This window comes from Coregonus lavaretus (assembly GCF_964263955.1).
Source record: "Coregonus lavaretus genome assembly, contig: HAP1_SCAFFOLD_4695, whole genome shotgun sequence".
NCBI lineage: Eukaryota > Metazoa > Chordata > Actinopteri > Salmoniformes > Salmonidae > Coregonus > Coregonus lavaretus.
The window spans coordinates 1-25,748 of NW_028158046.1; the positions used below are offsets into that span (position 1 = coordinate 1).

The 25,748-nt window shown below is 45.8% G+C and overlaps 1 protein-coding gene across 1 annotated transcript in view; it reads right to left on the reverse strand.

Annotated features, from left to right (window-relative positions):
• Positions 1-577: 577 nt before the first annotated feature.
• LOC311124472 (CUGBP Elav-like family member 2) overlaps positions 578-25,748 on the reverse strand; it is a gene marked incomplete at both ends in the record, with an annotated part of 31,662 nt that continues 6,491 nt past the window's right edge. Inside the window, 3 exons of the mRNA XM_084198615.1 lie at positions 578-712; positions 2,800-2,848; positions 11,508-11,590. Coding sequence (XP_084054741.1) covers positions 578-712; positions 2,800-2,848; positions 11,508-11,590 — 267 coding nt within the window. The remainder of the gene's footprint in view (positions 713-2,799; positions 2,849-11,507; positions 11,591-25,748) is intronic.

Below are 25,748 nucleotides of genomic sequence, written 5' to 3' on the forward strand. Positions count from 1 at the left end.
GAGCCCTTCAGATAATGAGACAGTCAACAGTAACAGTAAGAACAAAGATAACATCCACAGAAAAACACACAACAACCGACACATCCACATAAACCTGTGTGACGATGACAGTGACAGCCTCGTGTGACGCCGGGCAGGACAGACAGTTTGGTTTGGCAGACCCCGCCCCATCTCCTCAGCACATAGAGACCACAGAGGGAGGGGGACGGGGGAGGGAGGAGAGGAGGCAGGGGGATTGGAGGGGGTGAGGGGGGAAAGGAGGCAGGGGGAGGGAAGGGAAGGTGGGAGGGGTGTTCCCTGTTCCAATGAAGAGGATACTGACTAAGGGGGACACTGAACTGCTGACTGCATAGTAGCTCAATGGTTGGCCAATAGTGAGGGAGAACATAGTTTCTCTTTCTGCCTAGAGGAGAACTGTAAGGGGAGGGATAAGGGTTCACAACTGTATAGGAGCTTATAAGGGGGTGGATATAAGGAGGTGGGAGGGGGTGAAAAGGATGATGGGTAAGGGAGGAGGGGGTCAGGGGTCAGGGGTTGGGGTGAGTGTGTATATGGATGGAGCCCAAGAAACACACACCTCTGCTGAGTCCGTCGGGCCCTCGCAGGATCCGGCACTCCTCGATCTGTCCGAACGCAGAGAACATGACTCGGATGTCGTTCTCGTTGCACTTCTTAGACACCATGCCGATGAACAGTTTCCGGTCCTCCACCGCTGCAGAGGAAGAAAGGAAGACATTAAAACTGGTGAGAAACAGCAAAAAATGAGAAGAAAAGAGAGAGAGAGAGTTTCAGCATTTCATCTGCAGACTGTGATCAAATGAGAAGAAAGAGAGAGAGAGTTTCAGCATTTCATCTGCAGACTGTGATCGATGTCTCATTACCACTTCAACACCAAGTCTCTGTGCGACTCTCTCTTCGTTTCTCTCTCTCTCTATTCGTTTCTCTCTCTCTCTATTCGTTTCTCTCTCTCTCTATTCGTTTCTCTCTCTTTCTCTATTCGTTTCTCTCTCTCTCTATTCGTTTCTCTCTATTACTTTCTCTCTCTTTCTCTCTCTCTCTATTAGTTTCTCTCTCTTCCTCATTTTCCTATAGCTCTGTATCTATCTCCTCCTCTCCGATCTCTCCAGGTTTCTTTTTGTCTGGCTGCCCCTCCTCCCCCTGTTTGATCCCTTCTCTCTGACCCAATCGCTCCATTTATCTTGCAATACCTCGGCCTGTGTAACAGTGTGTGTGTTTGTGTGTGTGTGTGGGAGAGACAGAGACTCTTACTGTTTCTTGTCTCAATGTGTGTATGACCGTGGGAAAGAGACAAGAGAGAGAATGTGTGTGTGTGTGTGTGCTCCCCACCATTCAAAGTAATGCTAATCCAATTCATTTTTAATGAGGAAACTGTCAGCTCTTACCGGGAGGCGAAAGAGATAAGCGGTCTGTTGCACTCTGGGAAATCAATAGAGCACTTGTTTATTTTGCTGTTTGAATTGTTTGTGCGTTAAAGAAATAACACTGGGATACGCAGGAAGATAAGTGTTGTTTCAAAGGCTTCCAACTCGTCTGTATACGTGCACGCACTAACAGCACTGTAATTAATTTACTGAGAGTGGATATGGAGAAACAGCAGAGAGATATCCTTAACAGTGACTAAACATCTGCTAGCCGACCTGAGTCAGAGTTAGTGATGTATTGGAAAGCAGAGAAACAGTGTTTGACTGATTTCAGATCAGATTTCAAGAAGAAAAGAAAAACAGCAGTGAGGTGAAGACAAGCACACACATGCGCGTTCACACACACACACACACACCTCTTGATTGATTAAAGCAACAACCCGCTTAACTACAATTCATCATGGTTACAGCAACTCCAATAAAGGTTTATGGAACTTATTATCATTAACAAGATGGATTCATTTCATATGGCCATACTTTACTATCTTCCATTACAGTAAATGATGATCCTACAGTAGCTAGCTGTAGCTTTATTCTCATCATCGTTACCTAGACGGATATATCTTATCAAGTTCTATTTCATAACCTCACAGAAGATGGCTGGAGCAGTATAGCTTTATTAAGGTCTCATCATTACTTATATGGATGGATCTATATGTTTCTACTTTATTGTATTTCCTCAGTGTGTAGAGTCTAGAGATGGTGCTACGAGTGTCTTTATTAAGTGATGACAGTGTGCTGTCAGTGGCTTATGACACTACTCCGTCTCTCTCAGTGTGTAGCTCAGCCAGTACAGTTCCATCTGGATCTGTCCCAATATTATTACCCTCTATCCTTGTAGACTTTCAGTGGTCCAGTGGATGGGGAAAAGAGGCTATTTGTTAGTATTGGGACATGGCCCCTGTCTGGCTTCTCTCAGAGGCAGTAAAGCATTATGGCTAGATAAATGGGTTTATAACCACATCTGCAATAGAGCCATTTGTCTGTGTGTGTGTCTGTGAGACGCAGGAGACTCTCTCGAAGAGAAAGGCTGGTTCACCGTGGGGCCAAAACAGTTCAACTCTCCCTGACCCCCTCCCGGAACATCTCTCTCTCTCTCTCTCTCTCTCTCTCTCTCTCTCTCTCTCTCTCTCTCTCTCTCTCTCTCTCTCTCTCTCTCTCTCTCTCTCTCTCTCTCTCTCTCTCTCTCTCTCTCTCTCTCTCTCTCTCTCTCTCTCTCTCTCTCTCTCTCTCTCTCTCTCTCTCTCTCTCTCTCTCTCTCTCTCTCTCTCTCTCTCTCTCTCTCTCAAACAGGAGCACTGAAGCACATACCCGTGACCACGTAATACTCCACCCCAATGTGTGTATGATCACTCACCGTTTGATTTCTCACTGTCTGCAGGCTTCATCTGAATGGGGTGGTGCATCTGGAAAAGACAGGACAAACACACCTTTACAATACTATACTGACACACACACCTAGTGATGACTACACACACACTCAGAGATCACACACACTACATCCAACACGCACTTCAGTCACAACACACACACTGACTGTTCACAGCAAACCGACACACTACAAACTGGCTACTCTGAAAGTCACAACAGATCACACACTAAAGAGAACCTCTGAAGTTGCGTAAGAATATCAAAAGCCAGAGTACAAACACACACACTGTGACAGAAGTCGTCGTGGTGTGTCCCTCACACCCTCGTTGCAGGTTTAGAGAGGTTCAATGGAGCTGATTGATTGATGAGTGTTTTTTTAAGTGAGAACAAGCAAACACTTCACAGACAAGATGGCTGTCACACCTCTCGCTCTCAATTTCAATTCAATTTAAGGGGCTTTATTGGCATGGGAAACATATGTTTACATTGCCAATGCAAGTGAAATTGATAATAAACAAGTGAAATAAACAATAAAAAATATACAGTAAACATTACACTCACAAAAGTTCCAAAAGAATAAAGACATTTCAAATGTGTTGTAACGATCTCTCTTTCTCTCTCCTTTATGAGAGATTATGTGCTTGTTTGATCTGCAGAGAGATGAATGACAGTAATTCTCTAAATCTAGCCCAGTATCAATCACACTGACACTGTCTCTGCCCACCTCTCACTCACACACACACACACACACACACACACACACCCACAGCAGAGATCAATCTTCTGGGCTCTCACCAGCTGTGGTGTGTGTGTGTGTCTTTGTCTGTGCCCTGTCTTACCCATAATGCCCCTGGCTCAGCCTGAACAGTCACCGTGTGGCAGGGCGCTTTGATCCTCTAGTTGTCTCCATCTGTCTGTCTCTCTCTGTCTGTCCGTCTCTCTCTGTCGGTCAGCCTCTATCTGTCTGTCTGCCCCTATCTGTCTGTCTGCCTTTATCGGTCTGTCTGTCTGTCTGCCTCTATCTCTCTCTCTATCTCCTCTAGTTGTCTCCATCTGTCCGCCTCTCTCTGTCTGTCCGCCTCTCTCTGTCTGTCCGCCTATCTGTCTCTATCTGTCTATCTCTCTCTCTCTGTTGCTCTCTGTCTCTCTCTCCCCCATCTTGATCTGTCCGTTATACATTTACTTTATTCATTTCCCACAACACTCCTACATCCACCACCCCAGTGTCACCAGTAGGTGGCAGTCCTCAGATCTATTTAAAACAATTCAACTAAATTTACTACCTGGATCAATTGTGCCCATTTTGGTTTATAGCCCCCTGAGTGAGTGAGTGAGTGAGGATTTTGAATGAGACTGAATGATGTGTCCCCACAAAGTTAGTTGTACAAGACTGTGTGTGTGTGAGTGTGAGAGAGAGAGAGTGCCAGTGGATCATATGTTGGAGGGCTACAGTACAGAAATAACCGCATCCTCAGGCTACAGGCGCTAGCTAGCGGCTAGTCCTGCCTCTGCCTCTCACACTCTCTCAGAAAGTTCTGTCTAGATGCCTTCCTTCTTCTCCCAGATCTGTCTACCCAGAAGGCCTTGCAGGCTTCAGACCCGGGGTGTGATGCGTTTGATCTCTCGGAGGCTCATGCAGCTCCACCACTACCCCACACTGCTGGTTCTTCACTGAGAGCCCTGGAGCTACCTACTGCGGTCACTCTTCCTCCACTCACCATGACACCCCAAGCCTCCCCTCCTGACTTGTTTCCCCCTTTCTCAGTAACCAAACATCTAAACCTGTGCCATGTGTCATTGTGAATGTGGCCTACACTGGTGACATTTCCCTCTGGTATGGTAGTTGGTAATTAGATTATTTACTGTGACCCTATTCCACTTGGAAACATCTCTTCTTTCCCCTCTTCCTGATTTCCAGTTGGCCAGTCGGGGCATGCCATGAAGTGCCCGTTCTGTGCCAGCTCCTGTGGCGGTGAGGTCGAGGTGTCTATCCGTCAGACTAGCTGATGACATGGAGGTAGCATTCCCTCTCCAACAGGGTATTATCCCCTTATCACTACCATACTGTTTCTTACCCAACCAACGCTATGCAACACTACTCTCTGGCCAGCGTTCAGGTGTGCTGTGTTCTACTACAGTTGCCCTCTAAACATTTCCTTCCAGGACACAACGTGCCAGAAACCTAATAACCCTCAGCATTTAATGGTCACCCTCTCACCTACAGCATGTACCCCTTCCTCGAACTCCTCTAACCCCCCGGCCCGCGAGGAATGCCCTTGGGCTTTAAAGGTCAGATTTCAACTTGTCAGGCTGCTACAAAGTGTGTGTCTACAGTAAGTGTGTGAGTGTCTGTGTGTAGATGGAGTGTCTTCGCTGCTCTGGCACCCCAATGGTGGAACAAGCTCCCTCACGACGCCAGGACAGCGGAGTCACTCACCACCTTCCGGAGACATTTGAAACCCCACCTCTTTAAGGAATACCTGGGATAGGATAAAGTAATCCTTCTACCCCCCCCCCAAAAAAAATTTGTAAAGTGGTTATCCCACTGGCTATAGGGTGAATGCACCAATTTGTGAGTCGCTCTGGATAAGAGCGTCTGCTAAATGACGTAAATGTGCCCTTGAGCAAGGCACTTAACCCTAATTGCTCCTGTAAGTCGCTCTGGATAAGAGCGTCTGCTAAATGACTAAAATGTAAATGTAAAATGTAGACAAACCCCCACTGAGTACCGAATGCTGCCAGTAGCAGTGTAGCCTTTGCCAGCAGTCAGCGCCTCAATAACACTGTCACCTGACTAGTGTGTGAGCCAATAGAAGAGCTCTCAGCTATTGTACTGAACACCCTGGTATCACACACACCAAGTTTACTCAGCAACACACGCAAGCACACACACACACTTTCAGGGTCACACATTTTCACATACTTAACTATACAGATCACATTCCAGCAACACTACACATTCTAGCCACTCTTCCATCTAGTATCTACCTATCCCTTTCTCTCCCTCTCTCTTTTTCTGTCCCTCTTTCCCTCAACCTACTTATCCCTCTCTCCTCTGTGGGGTTGAGGTAGTGATGGTGACACAGACAGACAGATGGTCCTCACAGTGGGGAGTCAATAACTGTGGTCAATACACACACACACACACACACACACACACACACGTAGACTCTTTGGACATGATTTTTACAGACAAACATACATTCTGTGCCCATCTGCATTCTGGCCATTTACATTCCCTACACACCCACAACAGCATTAATACAACTAGACATCTATAATTCACCCTAACACACAATTATCTCAAAGTCTGCCTTCTATGTTCCCTGTCGTCTTCACTACCTCTCTCACAGTTACCCCACATTAGCCCCACTTATTTCCCTTAGTAAACAATTAACCCCAAGCCTGGGCGCTGAGTGACTGGGGGATTGTAGCATTAGCTATCTGGCGTAGCTCGCTAAGGTCCTAGTGCTAAGTACTCACAGTATTTAACATAGTTAGCCTTCTCTTCCTCTCAAACTAGCATGCTGAGGAGAGGAAGTTAATTTGAAACAAGCGATTTAATATATTTTTTTTGTTAAATAAGTGTACACACACTGAGACGGGTGGGAGGCGGGTGTAGTGTCGATGGGGATTACTTTCTCCAGCCCCTGTTTGCCATAGCATTTGGGTTTCACTCCGGTAATTACAGCCCTTAATTAAATTGATTTCTATAATGAGCGTCTGTAATGACACAACGCTGTGGGATTGGCTTGGTGTGTGTATAAGTGTGTGTGTGTGAGTGTGTGACATTAGCAATGAGGAATGGGTAACTTTCTGTATACTTAGTCTAGTGGTTAGTATAATGTGTGTATTGAGCGGGATTAAAAGATGAGACACACACACACACACACACACACACACACACACTTTGCTCTTCCTTCTTCAGAATAGTCAGCTGTGTGTTAGAGCTTGAAGCACTCTAAAATGTCAGCTAAACTAAGCGGTGCCAATGTGAGGTATAACCTTTCAGTTCATAGCACTGTTACTGCCAGTCTCTGGGGGTTTGTATTAGTGACTGATGGTACAGACCTACTACATCACATGTTTAATATCCTATAGCACGGTTCAGCTGTTTCAAACCAAAGTGCTGCATAAACATTTCAGAGGTTATTCACTGTTCATGGCAATCAGGCTTCATTATGAAATATCTTCTGGTGCCACATGCAGCAGCAAGAACTGTCATAGTTTTACACAAAATAACTCCAGGGTTGCGTCCGAAATGGCACCCTATTCCCTATAGTTCCTGGTCAAAAGTAGTGCACTATATAGGGGATAGGGTGTCAATTAGGACGCACTCTAGCTATCAGTCCAGTTAGGCATACCTCATCCCTTTTTCCAGAGAGGGTGCCAGACTCCTCTCTCTGCTGTTCCATAAGTGGCGTGCTGAAAGCCCTTGGTGATAGGGCAGTGATATGTGAAACATGTTAACACCTGAACAAACAACACAGACAGGGCCCAATGTGATGGGAGAGTTGCCATTCCTACTTTAACTACAACACGCATTGACACCAACTCTAACCTTTATGATTACCTCCAGCCCAATCCTCCCAACCCTCACAGTCCTGAATTCTTCCTGATTAGTATAATAATAATATAATATGCCATTTAGCAGACGCTTTTATCCAAAGCGACTTACAGTCCTGCGTGCATACATTTTTGTGTATGGGTGGTCCCGGGGATCGAACCCACTACCTTGGCGTTACAAGCGCCGTGCTCTACCAGCTGAGCTACAGAGGACCACTAGTATTGTGACTACTGGTGTGTGTGTGTGGGTGGGTTCATTTCTTTGGCCTTTCGATTTGATGGGCCATTCCTTGCAGGAAGAGTCTGTACTCATGTGACATTGAAGTATAATAATTACCTCACCATCTGAAAGGCTGAAATGGTTGGGACCTGAGTGTGTGTGTGTCAAAGTGTGTGCGTGTCAAAGTGTGTGCATATCAAAGTGTGTGTGTGGTCTCTGAAGTGCAGCTTTTTAATGAGCCCCACTCTCCTTATCAAACTTGGCGCTCGGCAGCACTCTGATCAGCCTGCATCAAGGACACAGGGCTCGACTGATCGCGTCTGAACTCACCCCTCCTCCCCTCCTCCTCCTCCTCACCTCACCCCCCACACAGTGAGAATGAAATTCTTGAAAGAAAAACTATGAATCAAAGGCGTTTTCATCCAGCGGATTTCTCACCCAGAGAGAGAGGGAGAGATGGCAAAATGGACCGAGAGAGAGAGCTGCTGGAGGACACTAGAGAGGACGTGTCCTAGATTAGCTCTCACACGTCCTTCTCTCTCCCTCCTCCCTCCCTCTCTTCCCCCCCAGCCACACAGACTGTGTGTGTGTGTGTGTGTGTGTGTGTGTGTATGTGTGTGTGTGTGACAGGCAGTCTGTGCAGTGCCGTGCTGTGAGCGCTGGCGTGAGGAGACACCAGCCATTTAGACATCTGTCAGCCGCTGATGAAAGAGTTCAATTTAGTGGAAAATCTCAGACAACCTTGTATGGCGGACAGGCCGACAGGCTTTAACTCACATTTGTATTTGTGTTTGTGTCAGACCTGGGTTCAAATACTATTTCAGGTATTTCAATTCAAATACTCAAATACACTCCCATGCATTAAACCCAGGTATTTGAAAATAGTAATTAAAATAAGTATTTGAAAACATTTTCAAATACAAATTTGGTCGACTCCTAAAAGTGCAGTATGTGTTTTGGCCTGTATATTTTAAAATACTCAAATACACAGAAAAAAAACTTTTTTTAAATAACAAATACACATGTATTTGAACCCAGGTCTGGTGTGTGTGTGTGTGTGTGTGTGTGTGTGTGTGTGTGTGTATGTGTGAAGAGGGGAGTAATTGTGTTTATGTTTGTGGTTGTATAGAGCATAACTGCTTTTGTGTGTATGTAATGAGTCACTGTGTAGTGAGTGACTACTTATGTGTGTGGGAGAGTGTGTTTGTGGCTGTGCGTGTAGTGTTTGTGTGTGCGGATGTGCTTATGTGTGTGCAGTGTGACTACTGGTATGTGTGGAGGTCCAGACTCCTGATGATGGCTGTGCAGCAGGGGAGGGTATTATGTTCTTAAATATCTGCAGCAGGAGCTGGGAACATGTTTTCAGTAGATAGATGTTTTGGGGCTAGTTTAAAGCACAGCTCAGTGGTGACATTAGAGCCTCTGAGAGAAGCGGGCCTCCCTAGCTACGTGCCCCGACCAGCCACCTCCACCCCCGTTCCTCCAATCCCCCACCCACAGTCCCCAGAGCTTCATTAGCTGTTCATTAGAAAGAAAAACTCTTACTTTAAGTTTTTGTTGTTCCTCCAAAACAGAGTCCCCCCTTCCTTTCACCCATCTAACGCTACTTGGCAGATTTGGGGAGGGGAGGAGGTACAGTATTTGCGTGTGTGTGTCTGTGTGTGTGTGGGAATCGCATAGGCATACATCTAGTCCCTGTTCTGACCTGTGCAGGTTTAAGCAAGATCTCCATTGATACATCATAGTACAAGCACAGCACACATGCACAGAAACACACACACACACACACACACAGGTCTCCACGCAGCACTTGCAGTCTGCTGCCAAAGCTGGAGGCTTAGAGAGAGAGAAGGGAGGGAGGGAGAGAGAGATGGAAAGGCAGGGAGTTGGCAGAGGAGAGAGGCTGCTTTTCTAAAGTGTGTCACTCCAATACGTGGCTGGCAGGAGCCTGTGCTCTCAGTCTTTGTTTTTCTGAACACTGTGTTGGAGATGGGGGGAGTATAGGAGGACTATACAGGGCTATACAGAACATCCACGTTTATACTCACTACCACATTCTCTCCAGACTATTCACACTCAACGCCCTACTCAAACATGGCAGCCATTCAACTGTTCCTGTGTGTGCCCTGAATCAATATGGCCGCCGTTCAGCTCTGCCAACTGCTCTCGTCCAATATGGCCGCCATCCAACTGCTGTGATTGTGATTGGATCTCACCCTGTCAGGGTCTACAGTTTAGAACGCAAGAATGAAAGCGGGAGAGACAGAGAGCCAACATGAACATTGTTCTGCTGCCTTTTACAAGAGAGGGAGAGACAGAGAGCTAACAAGCAGGTATTGTTTTTTAGCTGGACTCGTTTATTACCTTGCCCTAAAGCGAACTATGCTCTCCCTCTTTCCCTTCCTCATCACTCCAACCTCTCCTTAGCTCACATCTCTGTCCATTGCTTCTGTCCATTGCTCTGTCTGTCCACCTCTCTACCTCCACTCAACGTTAAAGCATTTATGGACTCTCTCTCTCTCCCACTACATCCCTCCAGCTCTCCCTCTCTCCCAGAGGAAGGTCAGTCAGTACTTTATTAAAGTCCATCAAATGTAAAACATGCCTGCAGTGCTGCATTGCCGTTGAGCTCTCAGAGGAGGCAGTTTTAAATGAGATAATCATGACCTCCCAAAACCGCTCAAATTGATTTGATTATGGTGCTATTGATTCAGCCCTGTGTGTGTGTTAGTTTTAGAGTGTTACCGGCCTGTGGAAAGGAGGGACAGAAGGGGGAGGAGTTGGCAGAGGGACAGAGGAAATGAGGGAGGGCGGCAATTTCAAGTTCACCTAATCCTAAAATGTTTAGAGCATGTGACGTATCATATCCACGCTCCACCCTCATATCCACCCTCTCTAACCCAATAGGTCCATCCACTAACCAACAGAGGAAATACAGTGCACAGACCATCTGAAATTAGCCCACCCAACTACCTCATCCCCATATTGTTATTTATTTTGCTCATTTGCACCCAAGTATCTCTATTTGCACATCATCTCTTGCACATCTATCATTCCAGTGTTAATACTAATTGTAATTATTTTGCACTATGGTCTATTTATTGCCTTACCTCCATAACTTGCTACATTTGCACACAATGTATATATATTTTCTGTTGTATTTTTTGACTTTATGTTTTGTTTACCCCATATGTAACTCTGTGTTGTTGTTTTTATCGCACTGCTTTGCTTTATCTTGGCCAGGTCGCAGTTGTAAATGAGAACTTGTTCTCAACTGGCTTACCTGGTTAAATAAAGGTGAAAAAAATAAATAAATAAAAAATACTTCCCTTCCCTCTAATCAATAGGCTTCCAGAGCCTCAGAACAGCCAAGGCTGCAGCCTGCCAACACACCAAGCAGGATTAACCATGGTCCAGGGGCCTGTTAAACCCAGAGGAGCAGCTAGAGACTTCCAGAACCTGGGAGGGGAGCGGAGCCAAAATCCTAGTGCTCTTCTATCACTCCACTGGGTTTACTATATACACAGGGCTAGAGGAACGCAGCAGGAGTCTGGTAGAGGAAAGGCCCCTACAGCACAGACACACACACACTCTCTCTCTCAAATGCATACACACTGAAATATATTCACACACAGAATATATAATGCAGTCAGACACAAATGACACAAATAAGCATCTAAATGCAGTTAGTGACACAGTAAAGGCCTACACACACACACACACACACACACACACACACACACACACACACACACACACACACACACACACACACACACACCATACAGACAGCCACAGTGTGTGACGTGACAGTAGTGGGAGATGTCCCCTGGTAATCACTGTCACTGCGTGAAAGCAGGACAGCGTGGGTCGAGGAGAAACAGGGAGAAACGAGAACACACACTCACCCCTGTTAAGGTCTTTATGTTATGCAGTGCGTTCTGGGCTTCAAGGGCGGCTTTCCGTGTGTAAAACGTGACAAAACAGCACCCTGGGAGAAGAGAGGGGGAGAGAGAGAAAGAGAGACAGAGAGATGAACATGTTAAGCAACAAAAAAGTAATTAATTAATTCATAGTTTTACATCATCTGTCAAAAGTAGGCTCATTTAAATGAAGAAAACATTCACGATTTTAAAACCATTCACTATTAATGACTTGAGTAACAGTACTCCAGAATGACAGAGATGTATCAAAGATAGAGAAGGGGAGAGAGATGGAGAAAGAGGAGCCAGAGAGAGAGAGAGAGAGAGAGAGAGAGAGAGAGAGAGAGAGAAAGGAGAGAGAGAGCGAAAGAGAACGAGAGAGAGAGAAAGGAGAGAGAGAGAGAGTGAAAGAAAGGAGAGAGAGAGAGAGAGAGAGAGAGAGAGAGAGAGAGAGAGAGAGAGAGAGAGAGAGAGAGAGAGAGAGAGAGAGAGAGAAGGAAAGGTCTAGTCATTATAGATGAAATAGTAATCTCCAGTGTAGGTAGCAGCCAGTCCAGCTGTAGACCACTACGCCACAGTCAGCAGTATGAGGAGCAGAGGATCCGCAGAGTCAGCTAGAATCACTGCTTTTCACACATTTACAGTTTTCAATTCTTCATTTTCTGAGATGTGTGTGAATGACTAGTCCTACTGTCCATCCATCTCACTTCCCTTATGTTGCACAGGTACAATGTATTATTAACCCTACACCATCTGAGAGGAATTGGTAGTATGCATTGGAGCTTGCTTTGCAGAGGGGTTGATGATTGCATTCCATTGGAAAGGTGGCTTTAAAATGACCAGTGTTTTCATATGGTGCTCTCTGTGTTTGGGATGGCTAAGGTCTTGGCCTAGCATGAAGGGAGCGCACTGTAGGGCTTGTGTAGAGTAGGGCTTGTGCATGGGAAGGGTTAGCCTAACATTAGCTGTGTGTTGTGATGCCCATGGTGCAGGGCCTGTGTATGGACAGGTTTGAGCTTAGCCTCATATTAGTACTGTTGTCATTCCCATAGCGTAGAGTCTGCATGGGAGGGTTAGCCCAGAGTCTGGCAATATATGTGTATTGTGGTTCCCAAAGCACAGGGCATATTTAGCGCTTATTGTGTTATCCTGTGTATGGGGGGGGGGGGGGGGGGGGGGGGGGGTTAGTGTGTTAGCGGTGTGTATTGTGATTCCCTAGTATTAGTGTTGTATTAGTGTTGCTTAGCCTAGCATAGGCCTATTGTGATTCCCATAGCATGAGATGGTAAGCATAGCAGTAGTGGTGTGTATTGTGATTCCCATAGCGTAGGGCCTGAGGGTTAGTGATGCGGCATGTGGTGGGCTGTCCCTGTTGGTGTGCTGTCAGTAAGAGAATCAAAGAGCAGAGCATAGCTCTCACACACTAATGTTGCGTTTAGACAAGCAGACCAATTCTGATCTTTTTCCACTAATTGGTCTTTTGACCAATCACATCAGATCTTTTTCACATCAGATCTTTTTCAGAGCATATGTGATTCATCAAAAGACCAATTAGTGAAAAAAATATCAGAATTGGGCTCATGCAAAACCCTCATGCACAAAACTAGCAGTAATGTACTCAATGCTGTGTTCGAGACCACCTAAAGCGAGACTGACCGGAGGGGGGGGAGACTGAGTGAGGGACAAGGGGTCCGAGACCGAGTCAAGACCGAGACCAGAAAAATGTGAGTCCAATTTAAGACCATGATTGTAATTTTGTCAAATCACCACTATAATAACAATTCAAACACCACCATAATAATAATTCAAAATGCCCAATATTTCTGTCATCATATTTCAGAACAATATAGATTCTTTAGACATTCAAAATAGTGAAAAAATGCATGCTGAGGGAAAATAGAGCCACTACAAATTATTACTAACCCAAACACAGTGGGGAACAATGGGCCTTCAAAGAAGGGCTAAGGATTTATAAAATAATGATTATTATCATAATGATGTTCTGATTTAATCTCGTCAGTTTTTGTTGATAAGGAAAGGGTTAACACTGAAGAGAAAAAACTATCCAATCAGGATTTTTTTTGCTGTCTCTGGGGAGATAAATCTAGCTAGCTAAGTCAGCCATTGGCTAGGCCATCCGAAGCTAGATAAAGGCATATGCCATTCAACTGTATTAGGGCAACATTTTGGACTGAATCAACCAATCACATTTTGACTTAATGGCTGGGACCATTTTTACAGAAACATGGAAACTTCTGCCTTCTTGAAGGCCAACAGGTCACTGCGCAATAGCGAGCAGTAGTTTTCCCATGGTCTAGCTAGCTAGCTTTTGTTGTTGACTAGTTTGCAGCAGCTGCAGCAGGTGTTATCAAAGAGAATGTTGTTGCTAATTTGTTAGCTTCTCTCTTTTCAAGAATAACTTTCAACATGAAGTTAAGTTTCAAATGATCATCATCTGGTGAGTGAAACTGTGTTTTTTATTGCAGCGTGCTTGCTGTTGTTAGCCATCTCTTTGAAAATAATTTATGTATGTGAAACATTGTTGCATTTAAAGTGGAACTGACAGCATTTAAGCAATACGACATCTTATTAAAATCAGTTCATATACACCCCCAGGAAGAATATGACACATTTTTTGTTGTTGTTGAAATTCTGACAAGTGACCACTTAGATATGGTAAAATGATTACAGTCCTATTGATCAAACAACCATGAAAAGGTAGGCTCTCTCGCCCGCAGTTATGCACATCAACAACAACAAGATCAACAACTAATGCTAGCCAGAGCAAGATGAGCTAAAATCTAACGAAGGAACATTAGATAAAACCTCTCAAAAATGTTCAGCTAGTTGGCCGTCAAAATTGCACTGATAAACGATGGGGAATTGTAGCCTCCTCGTCCTTCTGCAGCTTGCCTGCCAATGCATGCTTGTCCCAACCAAGCACCCAAACTAACTGGCTAAAGTTGGCTAGCTTGCTACTTCCAGACACAAATGAGAGAACAACTCACTCTGACCATGTTACTCACCGCATCAGAGCTGGTTAGGCTGTTTACATGTTATCTAGAGCGTTCTTGACTAGCTATTACTTTTTTTCTATGTTTACTTACACCGGTCATATTCAGGAGGTGTTGCACGTTCGTAAATTCATCAGTTGTTCTGCGCTCTGGCACACTCAGACGAGAGTGCTCTGAAATCGGAGTAGATAGCCAGAGTGAATTTGCGAATGCAAGAGATATGCTAACTGGATAACAGTCGTTCAAGTTCTTGCTAGCTAACCAAATGACACCTGCATCTCTAGCTGTGTGTAGCCACCAAAAAACGATATGAGAGGAAAAAAGTCAGCCGCTCACCCACTCCTCTAATGGCATGACATGACATCCTCCTAGCAGCTAGCTAGCTATCTATCCAGCTAACGTTAGGCTCCGTGTTGTTAGCTTGCTACATAAATAGATACGCCAGCCTATTAGCCACATTATGACTCACTTGTGATCATTGCCCTTGCTAGTTTGATTGTATTGACATTCCCAGCCTTAGTTACATTCTTCCGTTTTTGGCCAGAATATTGAGTCATTGAAACTGAAACAGTGCATCCCAAATGGAGGCAGCAAACAATGTACCAGGCTAGCTGTGATTTACAACCTAATAGCAATATTTTTTGGACTACCAAGAAATGTATTGGTGAATGCATGCCTTAGTCTACGGCATGGAAAGTTGAGTCAAATATAACCTATTTTTAAAACCTCTTATAAAGTTAGTTTTGTAGCATAAACTGGGAATTTGATATTTTTGACTGATATTATGATTGTCTGTTTGTTTCATATCTGCAAAGTAGTTAAAACTCTGTCAGTTCCACTTTAAAAACTTTAGGTCACCGGTTACTTTGTGTGCTTAAATGTGCAATGATTTTTGCAATGGGAGGTAATAGTTGTACATTTCGATTGGGAAATGCTTAATGGTTGTGTTTTTGTATTCTTATGAATGAGATCTACTGGCTTATTATGTCAGAGTTTATGGACTGCTTATCCTTTATCATCATGCTGTGTGTGACTGCTGTCTTTCCATCGGCCCTATGAAGTGGTGTAGTGGTGCCTGGAGAAGTGGGTATACTCACATTTTGCCCATAAGTTCCCAAACGGCCAACCCAGCGAAGGAAAGGCACCCTGGGTGAAAAATCCTGTTTTCCTATGGTTTTTTTAATGAGTTTTCCTATAGATTTTTAAGATTTTCACTCTCAAAATCATACTTTTTTCTTTTAATAGAAAAAAGACACAAATGTGATGGTCTAAGTCCACATCAATCTGATTGGGTGGGCCTGTCAGTGCCTGGCTCCCCAGTTGGTGGCCTTCTGTCCACCCAGGCCCATCCATGTCTACGCCCCTGATGCAAACATCACATGATGACAATTGCGCATTACAAATAGCCTACTAACCAACACGTCGGAAGTAAACTTTTTCAATACCTAGTTTGCATGCCCATTGTTGCCTTAGTTAGCATTTACTGGTAGATATCATGAATTGAAATGTCTTTCCAACCCTACCGGCTACCGATGTCATTCTTCTGTGAGCTGCTCCAATGCCAAAACCAGTTGAGAACTGCACACTTGCTGCCTGCAGATGATATTCTGCTGCAACAAGGCTGTGTGGGCACATATGTGAATATATATATATAAAGCCTGTTAAGATATTAATGTTTCAAGAAAGGAGTATATATATACAGTGGGGAGAACAAGTATTTGATACACTGCCGATTTTGCAGGTTTTCCTACTTACAAAGCATGTAGAGGTCTGTAATTTTTATCATAGGTACACTTCAACTGTGAGAGACCGAATCTAAAACAAAAATCCAGAAAATCACATTGTATGATTTTTAAGTAATTAATTTGCATTTTATTGCATGACATAAGTATTTGATCACCTACCAACCAGTAAGAATTCCGGCTCTCACAGACCTGTTAGTTTTTCTTCAAGAAGCCCTCCTGTTCTCCACTCATTACCTATATTAACTGCACCTGTTTGAACTCGTTACCTGTATAAAAGACACCTGTCCACACACTCAATCAAACAGACTCCCACCTCTCCACAATGGCCAAGAGCTGTGTAAGGACATCAGGGATACAATTGTAGACCTGCACAAGGCTGGGATGGGCTACAGGACAATAGGCAAGCAGCTTGGTGAGAAGGCAACAACTGTTGGCGCAATTATTAGAAAATGGAAGAAGTTCAAGATGACGGTCAATCACCCTCGGTCTGGGGCTCCATGCAAGATCTCACCTCGTGGGGCATCAATGATCATGAGAAAGGTGAGGCATCAGCCCAGAACTACACGGCAGGACCTGGTCAATGACCTGAAGAGAGCTGGGACCACAGTCTCAAAGAAAACCATTAGTAACACACTACGCCGTCATGGATTAAAATCCTGCAGCGCACGCAATGTCCCCCTGCTCAAGCCAGCGCATGTCCAGGCCCGTCTGAAGTTTGCCAATGACCATCTGGATGATCCAGAGGAGGAATGGGAGAAGGTCATGTGGTCTGATGAGACAAAAATTGAGCTTTTTGGTCTAAACTCCACTCGCCGTGTTTGGAAGAAGAAGAAGGATGAGTACAACCCCAAGAACACCATCCCAACCGTGAAGCATGGAGGTGGAAACATCATTCTTTGGGGATGCTTTTCTGCAAAGGGGACAGGACGACTGCACCGTATTGAAGGGAGGATGGATGGGGCCATGTATCGCGTGATCTTGGCCAACAACCTCCTTCCCTCAGTAAGAACATTGAAGATGGGTCATGGCTGGGTCTTCCAGCATGACAACGACCCGAAACACACAGCCAGGGCAACTAAGGAGCGGCTCCGTAAGAAGCATCTCAAGGTCCTGGAGTGGCCTAGCCACTCTCCAGACCTGAACCCAATAGAAAATCTTTGGAGGGAGCTGAAAGTCCGTATTTCCCAGCGACAGCCCCGAAACCTGAAGGATCTGGAGAAGGTCTGTATGGAGGAGTGGGCCAAAATCCCTGCTGCAGTGTGTGCAAACCTGGTCAAGATCTACAGGAAACGTATGATCTCTGTAATTGCAAACAAATGTTTCTGTACCAAATATTAAGTTCTGCTTTTCTGATGTATCAAATACTTATGTCATGCAATAAAATGCAAATTAATTACTTAAAAATCATACAATGTGATTTTCTGGATTGTTGTTTTAGATTCTGCCTCTCACAGTTGAAGTATACCTATGATAAAAATTACAGACCTCTACATGCTTTATAAGTAGGAAAACCTGCAAAATCAGCAGTGTATCAAATACTTGTTCTCCCCACTGTGTATATGTATATATATATATATATTTGGCCTGGCGATGACTGAATGGAAGCTGATAAGTATGAGTGTTTTACTTCGCTGGTCTCGGGCAGAAATTACTAGTCCTCACTGTTCGAGACAGAATCAAGACAGAGTACAAATGTATTCGACAAGACCGAGACACTCAATGTTTGAGACCGCACTGCAGTGTTGAAATTAAACCTTAAATGCAGTTACAGTGCATTCGAAAAGTATTCAGACCCCTTGACTTTTTCCAAATTTCGTTACGTTACAGCTTTTTGTAAAATTGATTAAATTGTCCCCCCCCCCTCAATCTACACACAATACCCCATGACGACAAAGCAAAAACAGGTTTTTAGAAATTGTTGCTAATGTATAAAAAAACCCCCGGAAATATCACATTTACATAAGTATTCAGACCCTTTACTCAGTACTTTGTTGAAGCACCTTTGGCAGCGATTACAGTCTTCTTTGGTATGACGCTACAAGCTTGGCACACCTGGATTTGGGGAGTTTCTCCCATTCTTCTCTGCAGATCCTCTAAAGCTCTGTCTGGTTGGATGGGGAGTGTCGCTGCACAGCTATTTTCAAGTCTCTCCAGAGATGTTAGATCGGGTTCGAGTCCGGCCTCTGGCTGGGCCACTCAAGGACATTCAGAGACTTGTCCCGAAGCCACCCCTGCGTTGTCTTGGCTGTGTGCTTAGGGTTGTTGTCCTGTTGGAAGGTGAACCGTCGCCCCAGTCTGAGGTCCTGAGCGCTCTGGAGCAGGTTTTCATCAAGGATCTCTCTGTACTTTGCTCTGTTCATCTTTCCCTCGGTCCTGACTAGTCCCAGTCCCTGCCGCTGAAACACATTCCCTCAGCATGATGCTGCCACCACCATGCTTCACCGTTGGGATGGTGCCAGATGTGACGCTTGGCATTCAGGCCAAAGAGTTCAATCTTGGTTTCATCAGACCAAAGAATGCTCTCATGGTCTGAGAGTCTTTAGGTGCCTTTTGGCAAACTCCAAACGGGCTGTCATGTGCCTTTTACTGAGGAGTGGCTTCCATCTGGCCACTCTACCATAAAGGCCTGATTGGTGGAGTGCTGCAGAGATGGTTGTCCTTCTGGAAGGTTCTCCCATCTCCACAGAGTAACTCTGGAGCTCAGAGTGACCATTGGGTTCTTGGTCACCTCCCTGACCAAGGCCCTTCGCCCCCGATTGCTCAGTTTGGCCGGCGGCCAGCTCTAGGAAGAGTTTTGGTGGTTCCAAACTTCTTCCATTTAAGAATCATGGAGGCCACTGTGTTCTTGGGGACCTTCAATGCTGCAGAAATGTTTTGGTACCCTTCCCCAGATCTGTGCCTCGACACAATCTTGTCTCGGAGCTCTACGGACACTTCCTTCGACCTCATGGCTTGGTTTTTGCTCTGACATGCACTGTCAACTGTGGGACCTTATAAATCATGTCCAATCAATTGAATTTACCACAGGTGGACTCCAATCAAGTTGTAGAAACATCAAGGTTGATCAATGGAAACAGGATGCACCTGAGCTCAATTTCAAGTCTCATAGCAAAGGGTCTGAATAGTTATTTAAATAAGGTATTTTTTACTTTTTTTAAATAAATTTGCACAAAAAAAACAACAACCTGTTTTCACTTTGTCATCATTGGGTATTGTGTGTGGATTGATGAGGAAAAAAATTAAATTAATCAATTTTAGAATAAGGCTGTAACGTAACAAAATGTGGAAAGAGTCAAGGAGTCTGAATACTTTCCGAATGCACTGTATGTTTGTTTTCAAATCAATTCAACCATTAATACGTGCATTGTCATGTATCTAATTTTAGTCAGCATGACAACAACCATGAAGACCGTGTGTGGGACATTGAGTGCAAAGACACGTTTGTCTATGAGCCCGAGTGCCACTGGTCTCCTTACGTAAATGACTTTGACCAGGAGTTCGCCTTTGAATGCCCCAGAAACGATGTCCTCAATGGGATGAACAGCTATCATTCCAACCCCCATGAGGACAGAAGGTGAGTAGACCTCAACGTTCAACAGAGCCAAAATGTTGAAATAGTATTTGTTAAATTTTTCTAATACTTTGATTTAGCCTGCTTGGAGTGCCATATGAGCAGCATTTGCACTTTTGGGACTAGTCTATTGGTTCCAGCAAATGCAGCTGAAGTATTTGAAAGAAAACCAATATTTGAATCCAGGTTTGACATGAAGTGGTGTAGTGGTGCCTGGAGAAGTTTGGCAAACTCAAATTTTGGCAAACAGTTCCCAAACGGCCCACCCAGCGAAGGAAAGGCACCCTGTTATCCTATGTTTTTTTAATGAGTTTTCCTATAGATTTTTACTCTCAAAATCTCACCTTTTGGGTTTAAGTCTATAACAATGCTTAAACCACATCAATCTGATTGGGTGGGCCTGTCAGGGCCTGGCATCCAAGTGGGTAGCCCTCTGTCCACCCAGGCCCATCCATGTCTATGCCCCTGATGCAAACAACCATGCTGACAATTGTGCATCACAAATAGCCTACTAACAAACACTTCAGACTTAACTTTTCAATTCCTGGTTTGCATGCCCATTGTTGCCTTAGTATTTACTGGTAGATATCATTAATTGAAACGTCTTTCCTACCCTACCGGCTACCGATGTCATTCTTCTGTGAGCTGCTCCATGAGAACTGCACACTTGCTGCCTGCAGCAAGTAGGTAAGTAGGTAAGTAGGGGTAAGCTACATGTAGTGTTGAGTAAAGCTTAACCATGTATTAGATCGTAGGTAGGTAGTTAGCTGTAGTTAGGTATTGTATTTATTGTAGGTTAGTATTGTTGTTATTGTAGCTTTCCGTGGGTAATTTGTGGGTTAGTTTCGAGGCATGAGGCTAGCTAGCTAGCGGGTAGCTATTGGTAACGATTAGCAACGCTGGAGAGCTGGTTCCAACGGTAATGTACTCCTACCCAACGTTTAACTTTTGCTTAACCATGTATTAGATCGTAGGTAGGTAGCTAGCTGTAGTTAGGTATTGAATTTATTGTAGGTTAGTATTGTGGTTGTAGTAGCTTTCCATAGGTAATTGTGGACTAGTATCGAGGCACGAGGCTAGCTAGCTAGCGGGTAGCTATTGGTAACGATTAGCAACGCTGGAGAGCTGGTTCCAACGTTTAATTATTATTATTATTATTATTATTTATTTTTTTTTTTTTGCTGCGTTGTGAAGGGAACTCGACACGGACTTGAATTGTCTGTTTGGTGTGCTGACACACTCTTGGCAGTTTGTTGTGGCCAGGTGTTGATGCTAAGTTGTGTGTTAATAGATGCTAGCTTGCAGGTTGGCTACGGCGTCATAGCTAGGCTTCGTGGGTTGTTGTGGGTAGTTACTGTGTCTTGGCAGTGTCCTCGGCCGTGCCAGCTGTAGCACGAAGCTAGCTAGCTAGCCGTTCTTCAAACAGAGTCGACACAGTGGCCATTGCTAGCTACCCAACATGACCATTTGGCTGTACTGTAGTAGCTAACCACAATTTACTTGTCCTAGCTAGCCAACGTCTAATCATTGCTGCGTCATATAAGGAACTTGACACAGACACGAATGATCTGTTTAGTGTGATATCACAATATTGGTGGTTTGTTGTGACCAAGTGTTGGCGCTAAACGGTGTGTTATTGTTATTGGATGCTAGTCTGCTAGTTGGCTATGGAGTCATAGTTGGCTAGCTGAACAAAGTGGGTTGAGTCTACTCCTTTAAACATTGAACCGCTGTGGTTCACAACAATTCTGATTTCCAAAGGCGGAAGTTGGGAGAGTTTTTGTTCGGGTGGTTCAGTGAAACAATTTTAGTTTCCGAGCTAGAAGATTTGGTGAGGGAGGCCCTGCTCTCTCCACTCCCAGATGCTTAGCCCATTTCATTCCGATCTCCTCTGCATTTTTGTAGCCATTTGCTACAGCCTGTCAACTATGCCTCTGCCTATCCCTGTTCTCTCCTCTCTGCACAGGCTACACAAACGCACCACACCGCGTGGCTGCTGCCTCTCCAATTTGGTGGTCCCTGCACGCACCACCCACGTGGAGTTCCAGGTCGCAGGCAGCCTCTGGAACTGCCGTTCTGCTGCCAACAAAGCTGACTTCATCCCAGCCTATGCCAACCTCCAGTCCCTCGACTTCCTGGCGCTGACGGAAACATGGATCACCACTGAAAACACCGCTACTCCTACTGCTCTCTCCTCGTCTGACCATGTGTTCTCGCATACCCCGAGAGCATCTGGTCAGAGGGGTGGTGGTACAGGAATCCTCATCTCTCCCAAGTGGACATTCTCAATTTTTCCCCTAACCCATCTGTCTATCTCCTCATTTGAATTCCATGCTGTCACAGTCACTAGCCCATTTAAGCTTAATATCCTTGTCATCTATCGCCCTCCAGGTTCCCTTGGAGAGTTCATCAATGAGCTTGACGCCTTGATAAGTTCCTTCCCTGAGGATGGCTCACCCCTCACAGTTTTGGGGGATTTCAACCTCCCTATGCTCTCCTCTTTTGACCTCACCCTCTCACCGTCCCCCCCTACTCACAAGGCAGGCAATACGCTTGACCTCATCTTCACTAGATGCTGCTCCTCTACTAATCTCACTGCAACTCCCCTCCAAGTCTCCGACCACTACTTTGTTTCCTTTTCTCTCTCACTCTCCTCCCACACTACTCACTCTGCCCCTACACAGATGGTAATGCGCCGCCGCAACCTTCGCTCTCTCTCTCCCACTACTCTCTCCTCTTCCATCCTATCATCTCTTCCCTCTGCTCAATCCTTCTCCCTCCAATCTCCTGATTCTGCCTCCTCAACCCTCCTCTCCTCCCTTTCTGCATCCTTTGACTCTCTGTGTCCCCTATCCTCACGGCCGGCTCGGTCCTCCCCTCCAGCTCCGTGGCTTGATGACTCATTGCGAGCTCACAGAACAGAGCTCCGGGCAGCGGAGCGGAAATGGAAGAAAACTAAATTCCCTGCCGACCTGGCATCTTTTCACTCCCTCCTCTCTACATTTTCTTCATCTGTTTCTGCTGCTAAGGCCACCTTCTACCACTCTAAATTCCAAGCATCTGCCTCTAACCCTAGGAAGCTCTTTGCCACATTTTCCTCCCTCCTGAATCCTCCCCCCCCCCTCCCCCCCTCCTCTCTCTCTGTGGATGACTTCGTCAACCACTTTGAAAAGAAGGTTGACGACATCCGATCCTTGTTTGTTAAGCCTAATGACACTGCTGGTCCTGCTCACACTGCCCTACCCTATGCTTTGACTTCTTTCTCCCCTCTCTCTCCAGATAAGATCCTGCGACTTGTGACTGCAGGCCGCCCAACAACCTGCCCGCTTGACCCCATCCCCTCCTCCCTTCTCCAGACCATCTCCGGTGACCTTCTCCCCTACCTCACCTCGCTGATCAACTCATCCTTGACCGCTGGCCATGTCCCTTCCGTCTTCAAGAGAGCGAGAGTTACTCCCCTTCTCAAAAAACCAACACTCGACCCCACTGATGTCAACAACTACAGACCAGTATCCCTTCTTTCTTTTCTTTCCAAAACTATTGAGCGTGCCGTCTTTAGCCAACTCTCTTGCTATCTCTCTCAGAATGACCTTCTTGATCCAAACCAATCAGGTTTCAGGACTGGTCATTCAACTGAGACTGCTCTTCTCTGTGTCACAGAGACTCTCCGCACTGCTAAAGCTAACTCTCTCTCCTCTGCTCTTGTCCTTCTAGATCTGTCTGCTGCCTTTGATACTGTGAACCATCAGATCCTCCTCTCCACCCTCTCCGAAATGGGCATCTCCGGCGCGGCTCACTCCTGGATTGCGTCCTACCTGACCGGTCGCTCCTACCAAGTGGCGTGGCGGGAAGCTGTCTCCGCACCACGTGCTCTCACCACTGGTGTCCCCCAGGGATCGGTTTTGGGCCCTCTCCTTTTCTCCCTATACACCAAGTCACTTGGCTCTGTCATATCCTCACATGGCCTTTCCTATCATTGCTACGCTGACGATACACAACTAATCTTCTCCTTTCCCCCTTCTGATCACCAGGTGGCGAATCGCATCTCTGCATGTCTGGCAGACATATCAGTATGGATGACGGATCACCACCTCAAGCTGAACCCTGGCAAGACGGAGCTGCTCTTCCTCCCCGGGAAGGACTGCCCGTTCCATGATCTCGCCATCACGGTAGACAACTCCGCTGTGTCCTCCTCCCAGAGTGCGAAGAGCCTAGGCGTGACCCTGGACAACACCCTGTCGTTCTCCGCCAACATCAAGGCGGTGACCCGCTCCTGCAGGTTCATGCTCTACAACATTCGGAGAGTGCGACCCTGCCTTACACAGGAAGCGGCGCAGGTCCTGGTCCAGGCACTTGTCATCTCCCGTCTGGACTACTGCAACTCGCTGTTGGCTGGGCTCCCTGCCTGTGCCATTAAACCCCTACAACTCATCCAGAATGCCGCAGCCCGTCTGGTGTTCAACCTTCCCAAGTTCTCTCACGTCACCCCCCTCCTCCGCACACTCCACTGGCTTCCAATTGAAGCTCGCATCCGCTACAAGACCATGGTGCTTGCCTTTGGAGCAGTGAGGGGAACGGCACCCCTGTACCTTCAGGCTCTGATCAGTCCCTACACCCAAACGAGGACATTGCGTTCATCCACCTCTGGCCTGCTGGCTCCCCTTCCTCTGCGGAAGCACAGCTCCCCCTCAGCCCAGTCAAAACTGTTCGCTGCTCTGGCACCCCAATGGTGGAACAAGCTCCCTCACGACGCCAGGACAGCGGAGTCACTCACCACCTTCCGGAGACATTTGAAACCCCACCTCTTTAAGGAATACCTGGGATAGGCTAAAGTATTCCTTCTAACCCCCCCCCCCCCCCCCCCAAATTGTAAAGTGGTTATCCCACTGGCTATAGGGTGAACGCACCAATTTGTGAGTCGCTCTGGCTAAGAGCGTCTGCTAAATGACGTTAATGTGCCCTTGAGCAAGGCACTTAACCCTAATTGCTCCTGTAAGTCGCTCTGGTTAAGAGCGTCTGCTAAATGACTAAAATGTAAATGTATGTAAAATATGATATTCCACTGAAACTAGGCTATGTGCGCGGCGCGCATGTGAATACTGTATATTTCACGTGCTTTGCGATCGTGTAGGCTACTTTATGCATGATTTCTCTATTGTACTACATCATTGATAAGTCGTATACCTCCACTACACTACTTTGATACGCATCGGTGGGGATTAAGAAGTGAGTATACACAATGCTCACTGAAAAAAAGTGGGTGTACGGCTTATACCTGCATATAGCCTCCAATACACCACTGGCCCTTTGTGTTTTACAAAAAGTGCACTATCCTACATGACTACGCTGGTATTACGGTTGCTGTCCTTTCAGATACACGAACCTGTCACACACTGAAGGCCTATAGGTTTGCCACTACACAAACATGTTTATAATAAACTCAGCAAATAAATAAACGTCCTCTCATTGTCAACTGCGTATATTTTCAGCAAACGTGTAAATATTTGTATGAACATAAGATTCAACAACAGACATAAACTGAACAAGTTCCACAGACAACAGGTCCCAGACGTGCTCAATGGGATTGAGATCCGGGCTCTTCGCTGGCCATGGCAGAACACTGACATTCCTATCTTGCAGGAAATCACGCACAGAACGAGCAGTATGGCTGGTGGCATTGTCATGCTGGAGGGTCATGTCAGGATGAGCCTGCAGGAAGGGTACCACATGAGGGAGGAGGATGTCTTCCCTGTAACGCACAGCGTTGAGATTGCCTGCAATGACAACAAGCTCAGTCCGATGATGCTGTGACACACCGCCCCAGACCATGACGGACCCTCCACCTCCAAATCGATCCCGCTCCAGAGTACAGGCCTCGGTGTAACGCTCATTCCTT